General features: G+C 46.0%; 1 protein-coding gene across 1 annotated transcript in view; it reads left to right on the forward strand.

Moving 5' to 3' along the window:
* The window catches only part of LOC126149128 (uncharacterized), a 163,759-nt gene that overhangs the window by 54,460 nt on the left and 88,459 nt on the right, over positions 1-20,840 (forward strand). Inside the window, exon 3 of the mRNA XM_049915796.1 lies at positions 1,505-1,670. Within this exon, the coding sequence (XP_049771753.1) occupies positions 1,505-1,670 (166 nt within the window). The remainder of the gene's footprint in view (positions 1-1,504; positions 1,671-20,840) is intronic.

Consider the following 20,840-nt stretch of genomic DNA (forward strand, 5'->3'; position numbering starts at 1 on the left):
CTTATTAGGCGCAGACTGAAACTTGACTACAGACTGGTACAGACAAATGCAGAACTCGTACAGACTGGTACAGACCAATGCAGACTGGTAGAGACTGGTGCAGACAAATGCAGACTGACTAATCGGAGGTCTGTACACTCGTTATAATACCTCGCGCGTTCATGTATCACTGCGCAAGTGTGACCCGCGAGGAGAAAAGGTTCTACGTTAGCAGCAATCTGATTGGCTGCGTTACATATTAATATGCGGATCGTCGGAAGCAGAATTTGGTCCGTCTCTATGGCAGCGTCATCTCGTAGTGCGGAGACGGACGAGAGCTGCGCCTGCGCTTTTGTGCTTAGCAGGTCGCGCTCTAGTGGGAAAGTTGTGTACGCGCTGACTACGCGGAACTATGTACACAACAAGTGTCAGTGTTAACAGACAAGCAACACTGCGTAAAATGAGCGCAGAAACCAATGTGAGATGTGCGACCAACGTATCCACTACAACAGTCCTGTGAAATTTGGCCTTAATCAGCTATTGTAGCAGAGAACTGACCCGAGTGCGTTTGCTAACAGTATCTCATTCAGCGGCCGTCCTGGGCTCATGACCAAATCGGTTGGACCCTAGACACCTGGTAAACCGCCCCCTCAGATGAGTCCCGTTTACAGTTAGTAATAGCTGAGGGTAGTGTTAGAGGCTGGTGCAGACCCCAGACAGCCTTGGACCCAAGGTGTCAACAAAGCACTGTGCAACAAGCTGGTGGTGGCTCCATAACTTTCTGGGCTGTGTTTACATGGAATGGACTGTATCCTCTGGTCCAATTCAACCAATCATTGACTGGAAACGGTTATGTTCGGCTACTCTTACACAATCTGCAGCCATTACTGGACTTAATGTTCCCGAACAACGATGAAATTTTTATCGATGACACTGCGCCGTCTCAGAGGGCCACACCTGTTTGCAATTGGTTTGAAGAACATTCTGGACAGTTCGAGCGAATATTCTGGCAACTCAGATAACCCCACATGAATCCCATCGAACATTTATGGGGCATAATCTAGAGGTCAGCTCGCGCACAAAATCCTGCACTGGTAACAGTTTCGGAACTGTGGACGGTTACAGAGGCATCATGGCTCAGTATTTCTGCAGGGGACTTCCAACAAATCTTGGAGTCCACGTTACGTCGAGTTGCTCCACTACGCCGTGCAAAAGGATGTCCAACACGATATTAGGTTGTTTCCTATGAGTTTTCTCACCTCACTGCAAATTAAGAAATTGCTGACAACTGACGCGGATTTTTATTCTGTAAACATCTTAAGTGGCTCGTTTGTGGTCCTATGTTCACGGAGCATTTTTTATTGTACTATAGCATTCTATTACACGTCTTAGCTTTCACTGTTGGTTGTACTATACCCTGTACAAAAATCGAATGTTTGGATGACGAGAAAACTATGCTTGCAGTAACTTAAGCTTTCACATGTTAAAATGCAACTGTAACAGCTGACCAAGCCTCTTCATGTAGGCTCGTCGCTGTTGCTGAGGAGTGACCGGGGCTTCAGTGACCAGTTCTTTGACTTCATCGATGTGACACTGCGTGAAATTCTGAGGAATGGGACTGGGCCGCTGCCACCACTGGATCCACTCGAGATCAGCAATCTGAGCCTGTCGCTAGGATCGGGAAGCGACCCGTAAGTGTTCACCGCAAGAGTTACATCAAAAAGATATCGTCTTTTCTCTGTCTTTATTCTTGGCTTTGATTGCCATGTCAAATTATTACAAAGAACATCTTGTAACTAGATTACTCATCGTACGCAGTACATGTAAGGTTTACAAGTGCTGAAAGTATCTCAGTGTTGTAATGATTGGTTTCTATGGCTTTATTAAACTGTTGGCCCTGTAGGCTTTCCAACATCTGCTATAATATGCTTTTCGCAGTGTTCACATTTATTAGTATAAAGTTTGATTTTTATTTTTTCACTTTATGTTCGTCAGTGCCTTCTGCCAGGGGTAAGTCTAGTACCGCGCGCTGCGGAATTCGAATCCCCTCCAGACGTCGTGGAACGTCTAAGACCCCTAGAGGTCTCTGCACCATCGCGCCGTAAGCTGTGGCGGCGTGGGCCTCCTGGCCCGCATTTAGTGTGAGGGCGCCACAGTGGAACACGATAGAGCATTTAAGCACCTGCCTCTCGCTCAGCCAGTGCGCCAGCTCCCCCTCCCTGATGATGCCCTCCTCCCCTCCATCTACCCCTCCTACCAACTTTTATACTCACTCCCTGTGATTCTTCCTATGGGCACCTCTCTCCCTTCTCTCCCCTTTCCCTCTGTCCTCCCTCTCTCCCCCTCCACCCCCAGGCTTCCCCTACCCCCATACCTTCATTCCTCCCTCCATCTCCTCTGCCCTTGGCATCTTTGCTCTCTCCTCTCCCTACCCCACCACCTTCTTCCCCTCTTGGCAGGTCCCCAGACTCGCACACGCTAAGTGGACGTTTGCGCGCCGGAGATCATCACCATCAGTTTCTCGTGTGTGTGCCATCGTGTTTGTGTTTAGTGCTCTTCGCCGTCACGCTCCTTCATTCACTTGTACTGTCGAAGTCGTCAGTGTTTGTGCGCCATGTTTTTTCGTCGGGTGTGAACGGCTTCATGTCATTTGTTTTCTGTGTCTACTGTTTTTTGCCCCCCACTTTGTTCAATATCTTCTGTGTCTCCTTTGTATTTTCATTGTCAAACTTGTGGCTGAGGAGCAGCATAGTATGCTACTGCCGGCCCACCTTACGTAAGGTGTTTAAATAACAATAAAGAAAAAGAAAAAGCTTAGCCAGTCCCACGTTCCACCTGCTCTCCATCTCTCCACTCTCCATACCCTCTCCCAAGATAGCTTCCACCAGCTCCCACTCCCTGATGATGCCCTCATCCCCTCCATCTACCCATGCTATCAACTTTGATCCTCCTCTTCCACATCCTGTGTTTTTTCCGTAGGGCACCTCTCTCCCTTCTGTCCCTCTTCCCTTCCTCCCCCCTCCTCCCCCCGGGGTTCCCCTACCCCCCCTACCTTCTTTCCTCCTCCCATCTCCTCTGCCATTGCCATCTACACTCTCCCCTCTCCCTCCTCCCCCACCTTTTTCCCCTTTTGGCAGGTCCCCGGACTCGCACACGTCACGCGAACTTTCGCGCACCGGAGACCATCGCCATTGGTTTGTATGTGTGCCGTCGTGTTTGTGCTTCAGTGTTTTCGCCGCCCACACTCCATCGTTCACGTGTGTCATCTCAATGATCGGAGTTCGTGTACAGTGCTGACAGTTTTTTGTTTTTCTACGCCTGTGAACGGCTTCGTGTTTTTTAATTGCTGTGTCTAGTGTTTTTTGTCCACCGTTATGTTCTGTTATTCTGTGTCTTCATTGTGTCTTTTTGTACTAACTGTGGATGAAGAGCGGCGTAATGTTGCTGCTGCCAGCCCAACTTTTGTATTAGGTGTAAAATCACAACACAGAAAAGAAAAAAAAGCTCAGCCAGCCAGTTTAATCTTGCTTACGTCTCTGCGTCTCTGGACACATCGCCTCGCCCTAGACAGCTTATTTACTTTCTTGTTCTGTGTACGAGTGAACGTGATTTTTTTCGATCTTGTTGTTCGTTCTGTCCTCCGTTGGTCCTGTCCGTCCTCTCCCGTTGTGTTGTTGTTCGCTGGCCGCTCCGCGGGTCCTGCCGCGCTTTCCGTCACTTCAACCCTGCGACCGACCAATAGGGAGGCTTGCAAGTGCTCAAGTGGGGGTGGAACCGCGGCCGGCTGCCGGGAGCGGACACGCCGTTCGCTCTCTTTTGCTGGCAGCTTCCAAACCGATCAGGCGCCCTCCTCACCTGCTCTCTTGGGCAGCTCCCCATTCGGTCTCGGCGGCTTCTCCAGGCCTGCCTTTCTTTATGGCATTAAAACTTCATACTGTTTAAACTATGTTTTATTCTTCTCCTGAACAGGTGCCTACTGCTTTCCCCTCCTGGCCAATCCTGACGCATTAACAGCAAATAAGAGATCTGAGGTGATGATTTCTAGCCGTATAATGAGCCACATTATCATTCTTATATTTCTTATTCTCCCTGCAAACATAATGTACACCATGCATCTGCGCTTGAGGATAGATTCATTCAGTTCGTTTGCTAGAGTCATTCATACCATTTAATGGTCCTAGAGAATATTATGGAAACGTTTCCGAGGGCACAACGCTTACTTCATTGCCGTATGTGTAGCCATCAAGAGTTTCGGAGTGTTTGCCCTTCGGGTTCTAAGTCCAAAAGAGTCGATAGCTACACTACTGGCCATTAAAATTGCTACACCAAGAAGATGATAAACGGGTATTCATTGGACAAATATATTATACTGGAACTGAAATGTGATTACATTTTCACGCAGTTTGGGTGCATAGATCCTGAGAAATCAGTACCAACAACAACCACCTCTGGCCGTAATAACGGCCTTGATACGCCTGGGCATTGAGCCAAACAGAGCTTGGTTGGCGTGTACAGGTACAGCTGCCCATGCAGATTCAACACGATACCACAGTTCATCAAGAGTAGTGACTGGCGTATTGTGACGAGCCAGTTGCTCGGCCACCATTGACCACACGTTTTCAATTAGTGAGAGATCTGGAGAATGTGCTGGCCGCAGCAGCAGTCGAACATTTTCTGTATACAGAAAGGGCCGTACGGGACCTGCAACATGCGGTCGTGCATTATCCTGCTCAAATGTAGGGTTTCGAAGGTATCGAATGAAGGGTAGAGCCACGGGTCGTAACACATCTGATATGTAACGTCCACTGTTCAAAGTGCCGTCAATGCGAACAAAAGGTGACCGAGACGTGTAACCAATGGCACCCCGTACCATCACGCCGGGTGATACGCCTGTATAGCGACGACTAATACACGCTTCCAATGTGCGTTCACGCGATGTCGCCAAACACGGATGCGGCCATCATGATGCTGTACACAGAATCTGGGTTCATCCGGAAAAATGACGTTTTGCCGTTCGTGCACCCAGGTTCGTCGTTGAGTACACCATCGCAGGCGCTCCTGTCTGTGATGCAGCGTCAAGGGTAACCGCAGCCATGGTCTCCGAGCTGATAGTCGATGCTGCTGCAAACGTCGTCGAATTGTTCGTGTAGATGGTTGTTGTCTTGCAAACGTCCCCATCTGTTGACTCACGGATCGAGACGTGGCTGCACGATCCGTTACAGCCAAGCGGATAAAATGCCTGTCATCTCGACTGCTATTGATACGAGGCCATTGGGATCCAGCACGGCGTTCCGGATTACCCTCCTGAACCCACCGATTCCATACTCTGCTAACAGTCAATGGATCTCGACCAACGCGAGCAGCAATGTCGCGATACGATAAACCGCTATCGCGATAGGCTACAATCCGACCTTTATCATAGTCGGAAACTTGATGGTACGCATTTCTCCTCCTTACACTAAGCATCAGAACAACGTTACACCAGGCAACGCCGGTCAACTGCTGTTTGTGTATGAGAAATCAGTTGGAAACTTTTCTCATGTCAGTACGTTGTAGGTGTCGCCACCGGCGCCAACCTTTTGTGAATTTTCTGAACAGCTAATCATTTGCATATCACAGCATCTTCAGCCTGTCGGTTAAATTTCGCGTCTATAGCACGTCATCTTCGTGGTGTAGCAATTTTAATGACCAGTAGTGTATTTATCCCGTGATTCACTGCAAGGTACGAAGGCTTGCTGAAATGTAATGCATCTGGATGTTTAATCTGTTCTCAGTATCGGTTTAGGTGTTACATGCCACGGATATTACTCGGCCGACATTCCCGTTTCGCTGACGCTAGTTCCAACCCTCTGCCGCTGGAGGGCTCAAAATTGTAGCTTGTAACATGGCGGCGTCTATCGTAACTGTGCATGTGCGTGAGAAACAGCGGGCTGCATCCGAGTTCTGAATTCGAATTCGTCCAGACACGGAGCACCCTCTCCTTTGCTCGAACACACACGAGCACTGTGACATCTTCAGGAATCCGGCAGCTTTGGTCCACCGACGTGGAGCGGCCTCCGTACAGTCCCGACTTCGTCCCATCCGATTTTGACCTGTTTCCAGAACTTAAAGAACACCCTCCAGGGCTTCACTTTGACAGTGATTGTTGTGCGCCCTAAAACACTAATGATCATCATCATTGACAGTGATGAAGCGGTGCAGGCAGAGGTGAGGTTGTGTCTCCGTCAACAAAGTCAAACATTCCAAGGTGACGCTGTCCACAAGTCTGGTCTCTCGCTGGGAGAAATGAGTTCGTCGTCTGGGTGGCTGTGTTAATTTGTAGACATGAATAAGAAATATGAAGGATGTTGATAACGTTTGTTTTGTTAGAAAGGTTTAAGAGTTTGCATACACAAATTTCGGTAGCAATACTTTTTAACACGCTCTGGTACAAACAGACACTACTTAAGTTTCCATAATGGCAACCGGATTCAAGTTTTTCTTTTGTCAGTCAACCATTCGTCAGCAAGTGTTACGACAACACCCTCCTGATTTTGAGTCCTACTGACAGCCTTGAGAGAGCCAGCCCTGACGAAACTCTACCATCTGGTGAGCAAGATGTGTGAGACAGGCGAAATACCCTCAGACTTCAAGAAGAATATAATAATTCCAATCCCAGAGAAAGCAGGTGTTGACAGATGTGAAAATTACCGAACTATCAGTTTAATAAGTCACGGCTGCAAAATACTAACGCGAATTCTTTACAGACGAATGGAAAAACTAGTAGAAGCCGACCTCGGGGAAGATCAGTTTGGATTCCGTAGAAATATTGGAACACGTGTGGCAATAGTGACCCTACGACTTATCTTGGAAGGTAGATTAAGGAAAGAAAAACCTACGTTTCTAGCATTTGTAGACGTAGAAAAAGCTTTTGACAATTTTGACTGGAATACTCTCTTCCTAATTCTAAAGGTGGCAGGGGTAAAATACAAGGAGCGAAAGGCTATTTACAATTTTTACAGAAACCAAATGGCAGTTATAAGAGTTGAGGGGCATGAAAGGGAAGCAGTGGTTGGGAAGGGAGTGACACAGGGTTGTAGCCTCTCCCCGATGTTATTCAATCTGTATATTGAGCAAGTAGTGAAGGAAACGAAAGAAAAATTCGGAGTAGGTATTAAAATCCATGGAGAAGAAATAAAAACCTTGAGGTTCGCCGATGACATTGTAATTCTGTCAGAGACAGCAAAGGACTTGGAAGAGCAGTTGAACGGAATGGATAGTATCTTGAAAGGAGGATATAAGATGAACATCAACAAAAGCAAAACGAGGATAATGGAATGTAGTCGAATTAAGTCGGCAGCTGCTGAGGGTATTAGATTAGGAAATGAGACACTTAAAGTAGTAAAGGAGTTTTGCTATTTGGGGAGCAAAATAACTGATGATGGTCTAATTAGAGAGGATATAAAATGTAGACTGGCAATGGCAAGGAAAGCGTTTCTGAAGAAGAGAAATTTGTTAACATCGAGTGTAGATTTAAGTGTCAGGAAGTCGTTTCTGAAACTATTTGTATGGAGTGTAGCCATATATGGAAGTGAAACATGGACGATAAATAGTCTAGACAAGAAGAGAATAGAAGCTTTCGAAATGTGGTGCTACAGAAGAATGCTGAAGATTAGATGGGTAGATCACATAACTAATGAGGAGATATTGAATAGGATTGGGGAGAAGAGAAGTTTGTGGCACAACTTGACCAGAAGAAGGGATCGGTTGGTAGGACATGATCTGAGGCATCAAGGGATCACCAATTTAGCATTGGAGGGCGGCGTGGAGGGTAAAAATCGTAGAGGGAGACCAAGAAATGAATACACCAAGCAGATTCAGAAGGATGTAGGTTGCAGTAGGTACTGGGAAATGAAGAAGCTTGCACAGGATAGAGTAGCATGGAGAGCTGCATCAAACCAGTCTCAGGACTGAAGACCACAACAACAACAACGTTTTTTCCGAATGATTGCAAGAGACACGAAACACACACCCCGTTATTTAGATGGGTTGAAACTTTTTCTTTGGTAAATTGCATATCGCTTTTGCAGTGTTCACGTTGGATATCGGTTACTTTTGCTGGCAACGATTCCAGTTACCTACACATGATACACCATCAGCTTACAGGCCGATTAACAGCCTCAAGCAGTTTGATAACATAAGCACCGAGTCTCTTGTCCTGGAAGTCGGTATTCATCCGTTTTCTAGAAACATGATAAATCACTTCATTTACGCTTTGTGTCTATAATGTAGAAGTACTCACGATATCTGATCCTTTTCTACACGTGCCAAGCAGTGTAACCTACCTTCTCTCGCTGGTGCACTATGTTTACAGTGGGTGTTCTGGCACACTTCTATTACATTCGTGACGATGCCACAGCCCCTTTCTCCATGACGTCATCAAGCGACAGTTCCTGCCCTCTTTGCCTCCATTCCCCCTCCCAGTCAATCACAGCTTAGTATGGGTCAAAATGGCGTCAAATACAAACATATGCAGAAAAAAAAATGTTCCGGAATCTTCACAGCCACCAAGGTCAAAGCCAGTTATGTAAAATATTTGTCTCTAAAATGCGTGCGTGCGGGCTCCCGCATACACCCCCCCCCCCCACACACACACACACACACAAAGAAACATGCTATGCTTGTGAGTACCATCACTTACTCTGTGCGTGTGTGTGAAAGAGAGAGAGAGAGAGAGAGAGAGAGAGAGAGAAAGAGAGAGAGAGAGGGAGAGAGAAGTCCGGTGTCCCATAACACAGAGTCCTACCAGGACTGCCAAGAGATGATATATGTGAACTCGCTAAGTTATCTTGGATGAAGTACGAACAGTATATTACTGACGAAATGAGAAGGGAAAATAAAAGTACTCTTGGAGGTTAAAATTTAGCACAATTTTTTCTGTGTACAATGTTTTTGCATTCTTTGTTCTAACATTTGAGCTTTGTGTCCTAGCTACAACAAGAGATATCCTACAATGTTTTTCACTATCTGAGCAATTACAAACAAACTAAACTGTCATCGGGAAGAATAAGTCAAGTTAATGAGGGAGGAGTGTATTAACATCAGTCACACTTATAATGTTCAGTTTACACTCATTTTTAGATATTTACATTACTTATAGTTATTTACATAATTTACGGTTATCATTCTTTATACGAAAGTGACTCCAAGCTAGTGGTTCAAATGGCTCTGAGCACTATGGGACTTAACATCTGAGGTCATCAGTCCCCTAGAACTTAGAACTACTTAAAACTAACTACCCTAAGGACATCACACACATCCATGCCCGAGGCAGGATTCGAGCCTCCGACCGTAGCAGTCGCGCGGTTCCGGGCTGAAGCGCCTAGAGCCGCTCGGCCACCGCGGCCGGCTCCAAGCTAGTGTATTCACCTTATCTAGAAATAGGAAATTCTTATCGTCCTTCACTGAATGTGATAATTTGCATTGCGTTATGGTCGAAACAGAGTGTAGTTTAGAATGAATTACGATGGGCTTTGAACAAGTAAAGCAAAACTTTTTTTCTCGAAGAATTTCGGTTGAAAAAATGCGGGATTTTGTTGTGGGACATTGTGGAATATTCCCGCTTCAGTCCTCGTATTTCCATGTAGTTATAATAACTGTTGGCACTTTACGCGATAAGGTGAAAGTCCCAACAGCGACATGGAGGACAACTCGATGGGTGGTTCCAGTGTACAGCCGGTATGTCTGTATACACACTGCCAAAGAGTAGTGGCACCGCCATGCCTCCAACTCGAAGAGTTTGCAGTCAGATAGATTAGTTATTCACTCAAAGACAATCTGTGTGGTCCTCATCTTCGGTCAGTCACCATTGTGAGTAGCAGGAAAGGCAGCTCGCAGCTCGCAGGTTCGAATTCTGCCTCGGGCATCGACGTGTGTGATGTCCTTAGGTTAGTTAGGTTTAAGTAGTTCTAAGTTCTAGGGGACTGATGACCTCAGATGTTAAGTCCCATAGTGCTCAGAGCCTTTTGAACCATTTTTGGAAAGAAGGAGAGGTTTATATAATGATCGATGACGTGATTCCCTTGCACGGGTGGCCGAATGTTCTCCAGTTTTTCGGGCCTGTCAGCATTCTCTGCTGAGCTAATGTTTAGTTTCAGAGCGTCAGAGCGTTCTCTTGTGCAAGGTTTACAACCTGAAAGGCATTGTTGCATAGTCTTTACGTGTAGTCGCTCCATGCTGGCTCCTTAAAAGAATATCATTACGCCTCCTTTGTAATGACGTCATGGTGGTGAATCAGGTGCTTCTGACGCTCTCTCTCGCACAGGCTGTGGTAATGTGCCCTTTGCTTGCTTGTTTGCTTGTAATCCCTAATTCCTAAGTGTTTATACTCGTTTCGCAACCACTGCATACCACGCAGGCGCACTACGCCTGTACATCATTCCAGACAGCTGAAAATTTGTATTCTTTTCTGTAATACTATTTTTTGCTGTAGAACAATATTCACTATTTTTATTCAGACCTGTTCCACTACCACCTGGCGGTAAGAGATCTAAGCAACCTTATACACTCCTGGAAATGGAAAAAAGAACCCACCATACTTGCTCCGGACACTGCGAGAGGGCTGTGCAAGCAATGATCACACGCACGGCACAGCGGACATACCAGGAACCGCGGTGTTGGCCGTCGAATGGCGCTAGCTGCGCAGCATTTGTGCACCGCCGCCGTCAGTGTCAGCCAGTTTGCCGTGGCATACGGAGCTCCATCGCAGTCTTTAACACTGGTAGCATGCCGCGACAGCGTGGACGTGAACCGTATGTGCAGTTGACGGACTTTCAGCGAGGGCGTATAGTGGGCATGCGGGAGGCCGGGTGGACGTACCTCCGAATTGCTCAACACGTGGGGCGTGAGGTCTCCACAGTACATCGATGTTGTCGCCAGTGGTCGGCGGAAGGTGCACGTGCCCGTCGACCTGGGACCGGACCGCAGTGACGCACGGATGCACGCCAAGACCGTAGGATCCTACGCAGTGCCGTAGGGGACCGCACCGCCACTTCCCAGCAAATTAGGGACACTGTTGCTCCTGGGGTATCGGCGAGGACCATTCGCAACCGTCTCCATGAAGCTGGGCTACGGTCCCGCACACCGTTAGGCCGTCTTCCGCTCACGCCCCAACATCGTGCAGCCCGCCTCCAGTGGTGTCGCGACAGGCGTGAATGGAGGGACGAATGGAGACGTGTCGTCTTCAGCGATGAGAGACGCTTCTGCCTTGGTGCCAATGATGGTCGTATGCGTGTTTGGCGCCGTGCAGGTGAGCGCCACAATCAGGACTGCATACGACCGAGGCACACAGGGCCAACACCCGGCATCATGGTGTGGGGAGCGATCTCCTACACTGGCCGTACACCACTGGTGATCGTCGAGGGGACACTGAATAGTGCACGGTACATCCAAACCGTCATCGAACCCATCGTTCTACCATTCCTAGACCGGCAAGGGAACTTGCTGTTCCAACAGGACAATGCACGTCCGCATGTATCCCGTGCCACCCAACGTGCTCTAGAAGGTGTAAGTCAACTACCCTGGCCAGCAAGATCTCCGGATCTGTCCCCTATTGAGCATGTTTGGGACTGGATGAAGCGTCGTCTCACGCGGTCTGCACGTCCAGCACGAACGCTGGTCCAACTGAGGCGCCAGGTGGAAATGGCATGGCAAGCCGTTCGACAGGACTACATCCAGCATCTCTACGATCGTCTCCATGGGAGAATAGCAGCCTGCATTGCTGCGAAAGGTGGATATACACTGTACTAGTGCCGACATTGTGCATGCTCTGTTGCCTGTGTCTATGTGCCTGTGGTTCTGTCAGTGTGATCATGTGATGTATCTGACCCCAGGAATGTGTCAATAAAGTTTCCCCTTCCTGGGACAATGAATTCACGGTGTTCTTATTTCAGTTTCCAGGAGTGTATGATAAGACAACCGATGTTACTCGTTACAGAAAACTAAAGCAATGTTTACAACATAAATTGGTTTTAAAAAAGATTCATCGCATTTTATCATCTAACAAGGGAACCTCCCTATCGAACCCCCTTAGATTTAGTTATAAGTTGGCACAGTGGATAGGCCTTGAAAAACTGAACACACATCAATCGAGAAAACAGGAAGAAGTTGCGTGGAACTATGAAAAAAATGAGCAAAATATACAAACTGTGTAGTCCATGCGCAAGATAGGCAACAGGAGAGTCTGCGCTCAGGAGTGCCGTGGTCCCGTGGTTAGCGTGAGCAGCTGCGAAACGTGAGGTCCTTAGTTCAAGTCTTCCCTCGAGTGAAAAGTTTATTTTCAGACAATTATTATCTGTCCGTCCGCCCGTCCGTGCGAGGTAACTGCGCTGTAGTATGGGGACGCTACACCTAAACAAACATCGGAACACACGACGTCAGTCGACTACAGCGCACGGAAGAGAGAGTACTCCTGCTAATGAGGCTCCCTGGCTGGCAGTTGACTGTTCGCTACTTTGCGGTGCGGTCGCAAAACACAGACACTATACTTATTACAGTGAACAGAAACGTCAATGAACGAACGGACAGATCATAACTTTGCGAAAATAAAGAAAGTTAACTTTTCACTCGAGGGAAGACATGAACCAAGGACCTCTCGTTCCGCAGCTGCCCACGCTAACCACGGGACCACGGCGCTCCTGCGCTCACAGTATCCTGTTGCCTATCTTGTGCATGGACTTCACAGTTTGTATATTTTGCTTATTTTTTCATAGTTCCACGCAACTTCTTCCTGTTTTCTCGATTGATCTGTGTTCAGTTTTTCAAGGCCTATCCACTGTGCCAACTTACAACTAAATCTGAAGGGGGGGGGGGGGGGGGGGGTGCGATGGGGAGGTTCACTTGTAAGTAATCTCCTTGAATGAAGCCGTACATTGAGATTAATGCACAAGAAAAAACGCACGCACGAGTTCAAGCACATATTTTGTGAAAACTTTTTTCAAACTGTAGAATGATAGTGTGTCTGGATACACCATGCAAACTTGTGAAAAATGCAGGACATAAGATTAGACTTGGGAAGGCAGATATGGAGAAGCTGTATTAACTTCCAAACCAATTTTCAGACGAGTGTTACTTTTAACATTGAAGTGAACAGGTTGATGTAGTTTTTCACAAAAGCATCGCTGTAAGAATAGCCATTTTGGCTACGTTGAACGTCTATATTTTGGAGTGCCATTACTGATAGGTACTGAACAAGTTTCCGGCAAACAACATAAAACCGTGCTACACTGATAGCGTAATATATCACACTACAATTCCAAATATTTATGAGGATATCGTGAAAGAGGTCCATAAAAGTTTTAATACTTCAATTTTTCCTGTAAATATCAGATACAATATTCACCTTATGACTATATAATAGTGCACTACACTGAGTGACACGATGGTTGATAATGTAGATTATCAGAGTATAAATTCGAATTGCCAAAAGCAGTTGTCTATATATGTATTCATTGTCATATGGGCAAAACTTTTCTAATCATAAGATTTCATTTTTCAAATGTAAGAGAGGTTCGGTTAGTGAAAGACGTATTAAGTGGTAAACTTATTACAGAATTTGTCCGTCTATGAACAAACGTGTGGAGTCAAGACTGAGACTGGACCCACAATGTGCAGAGCAAAGCGTACAAAACAGTATTCTGTTAATAGGTAAACCATTTATGATTACTGGCAATTTGTGTTAAATCTGGAAGGTAAAATACCTATGCATTATGTAATTTATTCAAAACACCATGTAGTTTCTTCTATTAAACAACATAAGCTAGGTTTATTTGCTCAGCATGGTCGTTTTAAACTTTCATGTAAGGTGAAATCACTGAAAAATGATGATGATGGTGACTGATGTTATTGTAAAAAGGTATATACCTGAAAAAGTGTGCCGGCCGACGTGGCCGAGCGGTTCTAGGCGCTTCAGTCCGGAAACGCGCGACTGCTACGGTCGCATGTTCGAATCATGACTCGCGCATGAATGTGTGTGATGCCCTAAGGTTAGTTAGGTTTAAGTAGCTGTTAAGTTATAGGGGACTGATGACCTCAGATGTTAAGTCCCATAGTTCTCAGAGCCATTTGAACCATTTTGAAAAAGTGTAAACTGTTTGTATGTTTGTGTGTGTGTATGTGTTGTGCAAAAAATGTAAACTGTAGACTAAAATTCTAATTTTAATTGCAAATGATGTGAATTGACACACTGTATTCTGATTGACTAGATTAAAGTTGAGATCGTCTGAAAATATGGTTTATTATCTTTGAAACGTCCCCTTTGAATAATTTATACAAGACTGTGCTTAAACTGACACACAATATTTTAAGCGCAACGCAATCTGACTTTCAAAAATCCCTACAAAAGAATGGCCCTGACCAACATTAACCTATACCTTTCACAAATCACTTACCTCACAAAAATCTTCGTTACTCGAACTACTGCAATACGGCGAGCGCCACTACTGCCAGCTAAATAAAAGATTCAAACTACTGAAGGCACTAACTACTGATAGGCATAGTTAGCAAATGAAAGATTTTAATAGAGAACAAACAATGTATTTACCTTAATAGTCATAATATATATAGCAGTTCATAATACCCAGTATAACAAATTTCAAAACTCCGCCATCTCTCTCCCCACATCCACTACTGCTGGCGGCTCACCTCCAACTGCGCAACGCTACGCGCTGTTCACATCCAGCTGCCCAACACTACAATGGCAGACAACAATGCAAACTAGCCACAAACTGCACACAGCACAGCCAGTGATTTTCATACAGAGCGCTACGTAACGTTGCCAATAAGAAAACATAAACAGCCTACTTACATCTTGAGTGCGTCTGATTTCAGCTATGATTTATACTTTTCAGTAATTAAGAAAATTACAAATTTCGTTCATGTGTTTGTGATCAAGAGATGTCAATCATAAATGTTCATATAGCAAATTTATCGATTAATCTAAAAACGGTGAATGAAAAAGTATTGTACTAACAAAGTATGCTGTTGTAGTGACAAACTATGCTAAAATGTATGTTCGATTCCCGGTGGGGTCAGGGATTTTCTCTGCCTCGTGATGACTGGGTGTTGTGTGCTGTCCTTAGGTTAGTTAGGTTTAAGTAGTTCTAAGTTCTAGGGGACTGATGACCATAGATGTTAAGTCCCATAGTGCTCAGAGCCATTTGAACCATATTTTATGCTAAAATGTAAACACAGAGTATGAAAATGAAAAAACCTTGTACTGTTTAAAGTCCTGTGATTTACTCTAAGAAAATGTAAAATTAATTTTTATAATAATGAGCGTATGGCATTGGTAGCCGGGAGACCCCTCGCGGGGCGGTTCGGCCGCCACTCCCCAAGTTCTTTAACGCCACTACGGCGACTTGTGAGTGAATGAGGATAAAATGATAATGAAAGACACACAACACCCAGTCACCTGCAGGCAGAGAAAATCCCTGACCCCGCCGGGAACCGAACCCGGGACCCCTGGCGGGGGAAGCGAGAACGCTACCGCAAGACCACGAGCCACGGACATCTATTTTTATAATTAATACACAAATGTTCAGAAAGAAAGAATACCTGCAACGACAAGAGATAGGACGTTCGTATTCACAGGACATGAACACTACTATGTTCTGCAGAAGTGATTAGTATTTCAGTCACTTCGGTTCAATATGTGTCCTGTTACCTAGCAGGCATAGGGTCCACCATAGGCCCTGATAACATCTTCCATGCGTGATGGCAGCGATGTGTATAAGGCATGAATGGCGTCCAATGGCATAGCCATCCATGCTGGATTCTTCTCGTTCCAATGTTCATCTGTGGTGGCTAGCATTGTGTCACCATATCCCACACATTTTCGACTGGTAACAAGTCTGGTGATTTGGTGTGCCAGGGCAAAAAGCTGACATCCTGTGACACCAAGAAGTCATGTATTCGTGCAGAAATATGTGGTCGTGCATTGTCTTGCTGAAAAATGGCGTCCAGGGGCTTGTGCAGAAAGGGTATGCCTGCGGGTCACAGGATGCCACTCACGTAGGTCACACTGGTCATAGTGCCCTGGACATGCACTGTGATTTGTGGTTGTACCCAATAGCACCCACACCATGAGGTATTGAGGTGGCGCTGTATGTCCCGTGCGAATGCAATCACTGAGATACCGCTCCCCCGGTCTGTGGCGAACCGAAATGCGGTCATCAGTTCAAAAGAAACAGAACCTGTATTCGTCCGAAAACACTATCCCGTGCCATTTCTGCCCCCAGTGATGTCGTTCCATATACCATTGCCGGCTAGCAAGTTTCTGTAAGTCCCTCAAAGGTAGGCGGAGAAGTGGACGATGCACAAGTAACCCATGACGTAGTAAACTGCGACGGACTGTCAGCCCTGATAGTGTCCGATGCGTTCCACAGTTCCACTGTTGCGCCAGAGCCGAGGAGGGCACAGATCTGTCCTGCAGTGCCAACCAATCGGATGAGGTGTCGATCTTCACGGGTCTGTGTGTGTGCGGAGGGCGGGGGGGGGGGGGGGGGGGGGAGGCCGATCTCGTCGAGTTCTATGACGTTCTACGAACCATTCTGGACACACCCGCTCCGGTGCCGAAACACTTCATCCCAAACAAGCAGCAATTTTCCGGATGGATGCACCACATTCTTTCATACAATAATGCACCCTCTATCAGTCTCCCTGATTTGACGGTACGGTTCGCGCATACGTCTGCGAGGCATCCTGCACCTCTGCTCAAGTCACACTGATCCATTACCTTCCATTTATAGCGACAACGAGAGCCTCAGGCACATTTTACTGGTATGTTGTGTTGCGCCGCGGTACCGATGTTGACCGTAAACCCACGCGTCGACATCGTTCAAATACCAATCGTTTCTGCGGAAGATACTAATGTACAAGTCCTGTGCTTACGAATATCCTGTCTGTAGGCGTCCAATGTGTTCTTTTCTTCTGGACGTGTGTATATTGTATCTAGAGTATTTTTCTTTCTCCTTTCCCTCTGTAGTATGTTATTCGTGCTTCATGAAAGGAGACACATGGAATTTAACATAACATTAGCAGAGCTGGCATGCATCATTTCTCTTAGCAGGTTAGTTGAGCATGTTATAAGACACTCCTACTGCAGAGACATTAGGAAATATCGTTCTCTCAAATCAAGCGAGATGCCAAAACGGTTGTCGTATTGGTCAAACATTTGAGAGGACGATGGTTCACATCCCCATCTCTCTGTCTAGATTTAGGTTTCCCGTGACCTCCATAACGCATTTATGGCAAATGTGGGAATGGTTCATTTGAAAAGGGTACAACCAAATTCCCTCCCAATTCTTCTGTAATCTGAGCTTGACCTCATTTTCAACAGGCCATGAAAGTCTACTACAACCTTTGTTCCTTTCTTCTTTCTCTGCCACTAGCCTGACCATGGTCTCTCTGCCAACCAGCAAGCGGTTGCACTGACGCTTGTCGGATTGTGTGTGTATTTGTGTGTGTGTGTGTGTGTGTGTGTGTGTGTGCGCGCGCGTTCTGCAGGGAACCTCTTCGTTTATCTTACAAGTAATCTAAATTTTCAGCATCCGCCTATAACATTACACAAGAAACATTTCGATTGTCTTCCGGTTTTCCCACACTCCAGGATCCACTTCCATACAATAGTGCACTCTACACGCACAGAGATTTTTTTCTTCAAATTAAGCACTATGCTCGGTACCAGCAGAATTCTTTTGGTGATGAATCCTCTATTTGCTTGTGTTAGTCCCCCCCCCCCCCCCCCCCCCGTCTGTCTTTGTCACGTATTACATCTTTTTCAGCGGGACAGTATTTCTCAGTTCATATGCGACATGGTCCACAACTCTGTCGCTTATCTTATTTTTTCTAATACTTTTGTTTCTCTTTTGATTACTCTCAGTATATACTCAATGGTAAGCACACTGTTCATCCCATTCAACAGCCACTATAATTCTTCCTCGCTTTGACTCACGACAGCCATGTCATCTGAGACTTTTACCATTAATATCCTTTCAAAAAATGGTTCAAATGGCTCTGAGCAATATGAGACTCAACTTCTGAGGTCATCAGTCCTCTAGAACTTAGAACTACTTAAACCTAACCAACCTAAGGACATCACACACATCCATGCCCGAGGCAGGATTCGAACCGTAGCGGTCGCGCAGATCCAGACTGTAGCGCTTAGAACCTCTCGGCCACATCGGCCGGCTTTCTGGCAGTGTGTACCTGGACAAGTACGGGAGAAAGACGGCCTTCTTTCAAAACTCTTGTACCATTTAACGTTGCCTAACACTTTTTCTAAGCTGACAAACGACGTGATAGTATTTTGATTTTTTCTTTATTGTTGTCCCCATTATCAAGTGCCGTACCAGGAAAGCCTCTCTGGTGGTTTCTCATACAGCCAAACATATCGCCATCTAACAGATCCTCAACTTCCTTTCACATTCTTCTGGATATTATTCCTGTCAGCATCTTGGATGCGCCAATTATCTAGCTCAATGTACGAAATCACTCACATTTATTTGCCCTTGTCATTCATGGGCTTTTGTGGATGATAAGATTACGGAAGTTCGGTGATACATCTCTGGTCTCAGAGGTTCTGCACGCTAGCTTGAATAATAGCATGGTTGATACCGGGTGATCAAAAAGTCAGTATAAATTTGAAAACTGAATAAATCACGGAATAATGTAGATACAGAGGTACAAATTGACACACATGCTTGGAATGACATGAGGTTTTATTAGAACCAAAAAAATACAAAAGTTCACAAAATGTCCGACAGATGGCGCTTCATCTGATCAGAATAGCAATAATTAGCATAACAAACTAAGACAAAGCAAAGATGAAGTTCTTTGCAGGAAATGCTCAATATGTCCACCATCATTCCTCAACAATAGCTGTAGTCGAGGAATAATATTGTGAACAGCACTGTAACGTATGTCCGGAGTTATGGTGAAGCATTGGCGTCGGATGTTGTCTTTCGGCATCCCTAGAGATGTCGGTCGATCACGATACACTTACGACTTCAGGTAACCCCAAAGCCAATAATCGCACGCGCTGAGGTCTGGGGACCTGGGAGGCCAAGCATGACGAAAGTGGTGGCTGAGCTCACGATCATCACCAAACGACGCGAGCTAGAGATCTTTCACGCGTCTAGCAATATGGGGTGGAGCGCCATCCTGCATAAACATCGTACGTTCCAGCAGGTGTTTATCAGCCAGGCTGGGGATGATGCGATTCTGTAACATATCGGCGTACCTCTCACCCGTCACGGTAGCAGTTACAAAACCAGAATCACGCATTTCCTCGAAGGCCCGATAACGGTAGATGTGGTAAATCAAACCCATACCGTGACTTTCTCGTCGTGCAATGGAGTTTCCACGACAGTTATAGGATTTTCGGTAGCCCAAATTCTGCAGTTGTGGGCGTTGACAGACCCTCGGAGCGTGAAATGAGCTTCGTCGGTCCACAACACGTTACTCAACCAATCGTCATCTTCCGCCATCTTTTGAAACGCCCACACCGCATATGCCCTCCGCTTCACTAAATCGCCTGGCAACAGTTCACGATGCCGATGGATTTTGTACGGATAGCATCGGAGGGTACGCCTCAGTGTCAACCAAAGAGTAGTGTATGGAATGCCGGTGCGACGTGCGACTGCACGAGCGCTGACGTCCCCGTGCATAGACGAACCCGCTACAGTCTCCATTTCTTCCTGAACTGTCTCAGCAGCATTACGCCTTGTGCTCGGTCGGCCACTACGGGGTCTATCGTCTAAACAACCCTTGGCTTCGAACTTCGAAATCGTTCTCGCCATAGCTGCATTTGTCAACGGACCTTTACCTGTTCCTACCTGTTCGAATCCCCTTCCTATGGGGATTGGATCGTAACGCTGAACTAGCACATTCCCCATTCTGATAATACAGCTTCACTAAAAGCGCCTTTTCAGGTAACGTCGACATGCTACGACTGCTGGCGCATCTGATTCTCTCTCTCATTACAGCTCCTTTTATACACGATTGTCATGCGCAGTCACTGACGTTTTGCTGTCCAGCGCCATCTGTCGGACATTTTGTGAACTTTGTTTTTTTTTGTTCTAATAAAACCCCATGTCATTCCAAGCATGTGCGTCAATTTTTACCTCTCTATCTACATTATTCCGTGGTTTATTAAGTTTTCAAATTTATGCTGACCTTTCGATCACTCGGTGCTTCTCTTAACCGTTTTAAAATATTTGAAGAAATGATATGTGTGGTTTCTTCCTTGTTTGATGCGAACCGCCACGAATTCCTCTTCTTAGTCAGTCTCCTCATCTCACAGTAGCACTTGCAACCTACTTTCTCAATTATTTGTTGGACGTATTCCGATCTCTTTCTTCTTTTACAGTTCCTAAATGGTTCAAATGGCTCTGAGCACTTGGGACTTAACTTCTGAGGTCATCAGTCCTCTAGAACTTAGAACTACTTAAACCTAACTAACCTAAGGATATCACACACATCCATGCTCGAGGCAGGATTCGAACCTGCGACCGTAGCGGTCCCGCGGTTCCAGACTGTAGCGCCTAGAACCGCTCGGCCACTCCGACCGGCTCTTCTACATTTTTACCCTCTACAGCATTGATGTTATCCCCTGATGCCTTAACAGGTTTCCTGCTATCAGGTCCCTTCTTCTTATCAGCGTTTTCGATATATTTCTTTCCTCACCGATTCTCCAGAGAGCCTCCTTATTCCTTACCTTGTCAGACCATTCTGCTGTCACACCACATCTCCAATGCTTCGATACTCTTCTTTCGTGGTTTCCCCACAGTCCATGTTTCACTACCATAAAATGCTGTGCTCAAGAC

Source organism: Schistocerca cancellata, chromosome 2 (assembly GCF_023864275.1).
Source record: "Schistocerca cancellata isolate TAMUIC-IGC-003103 chromosome 2, iqSchCanc2.1, whole genome shotgun sequence".
Taxonomy (NCBI): Eukaryota; Metazoa; Arthropoda; class Insecta; order Orthoptera; family Acrididae; genus Schistocerca; species Schistocerca cancellata.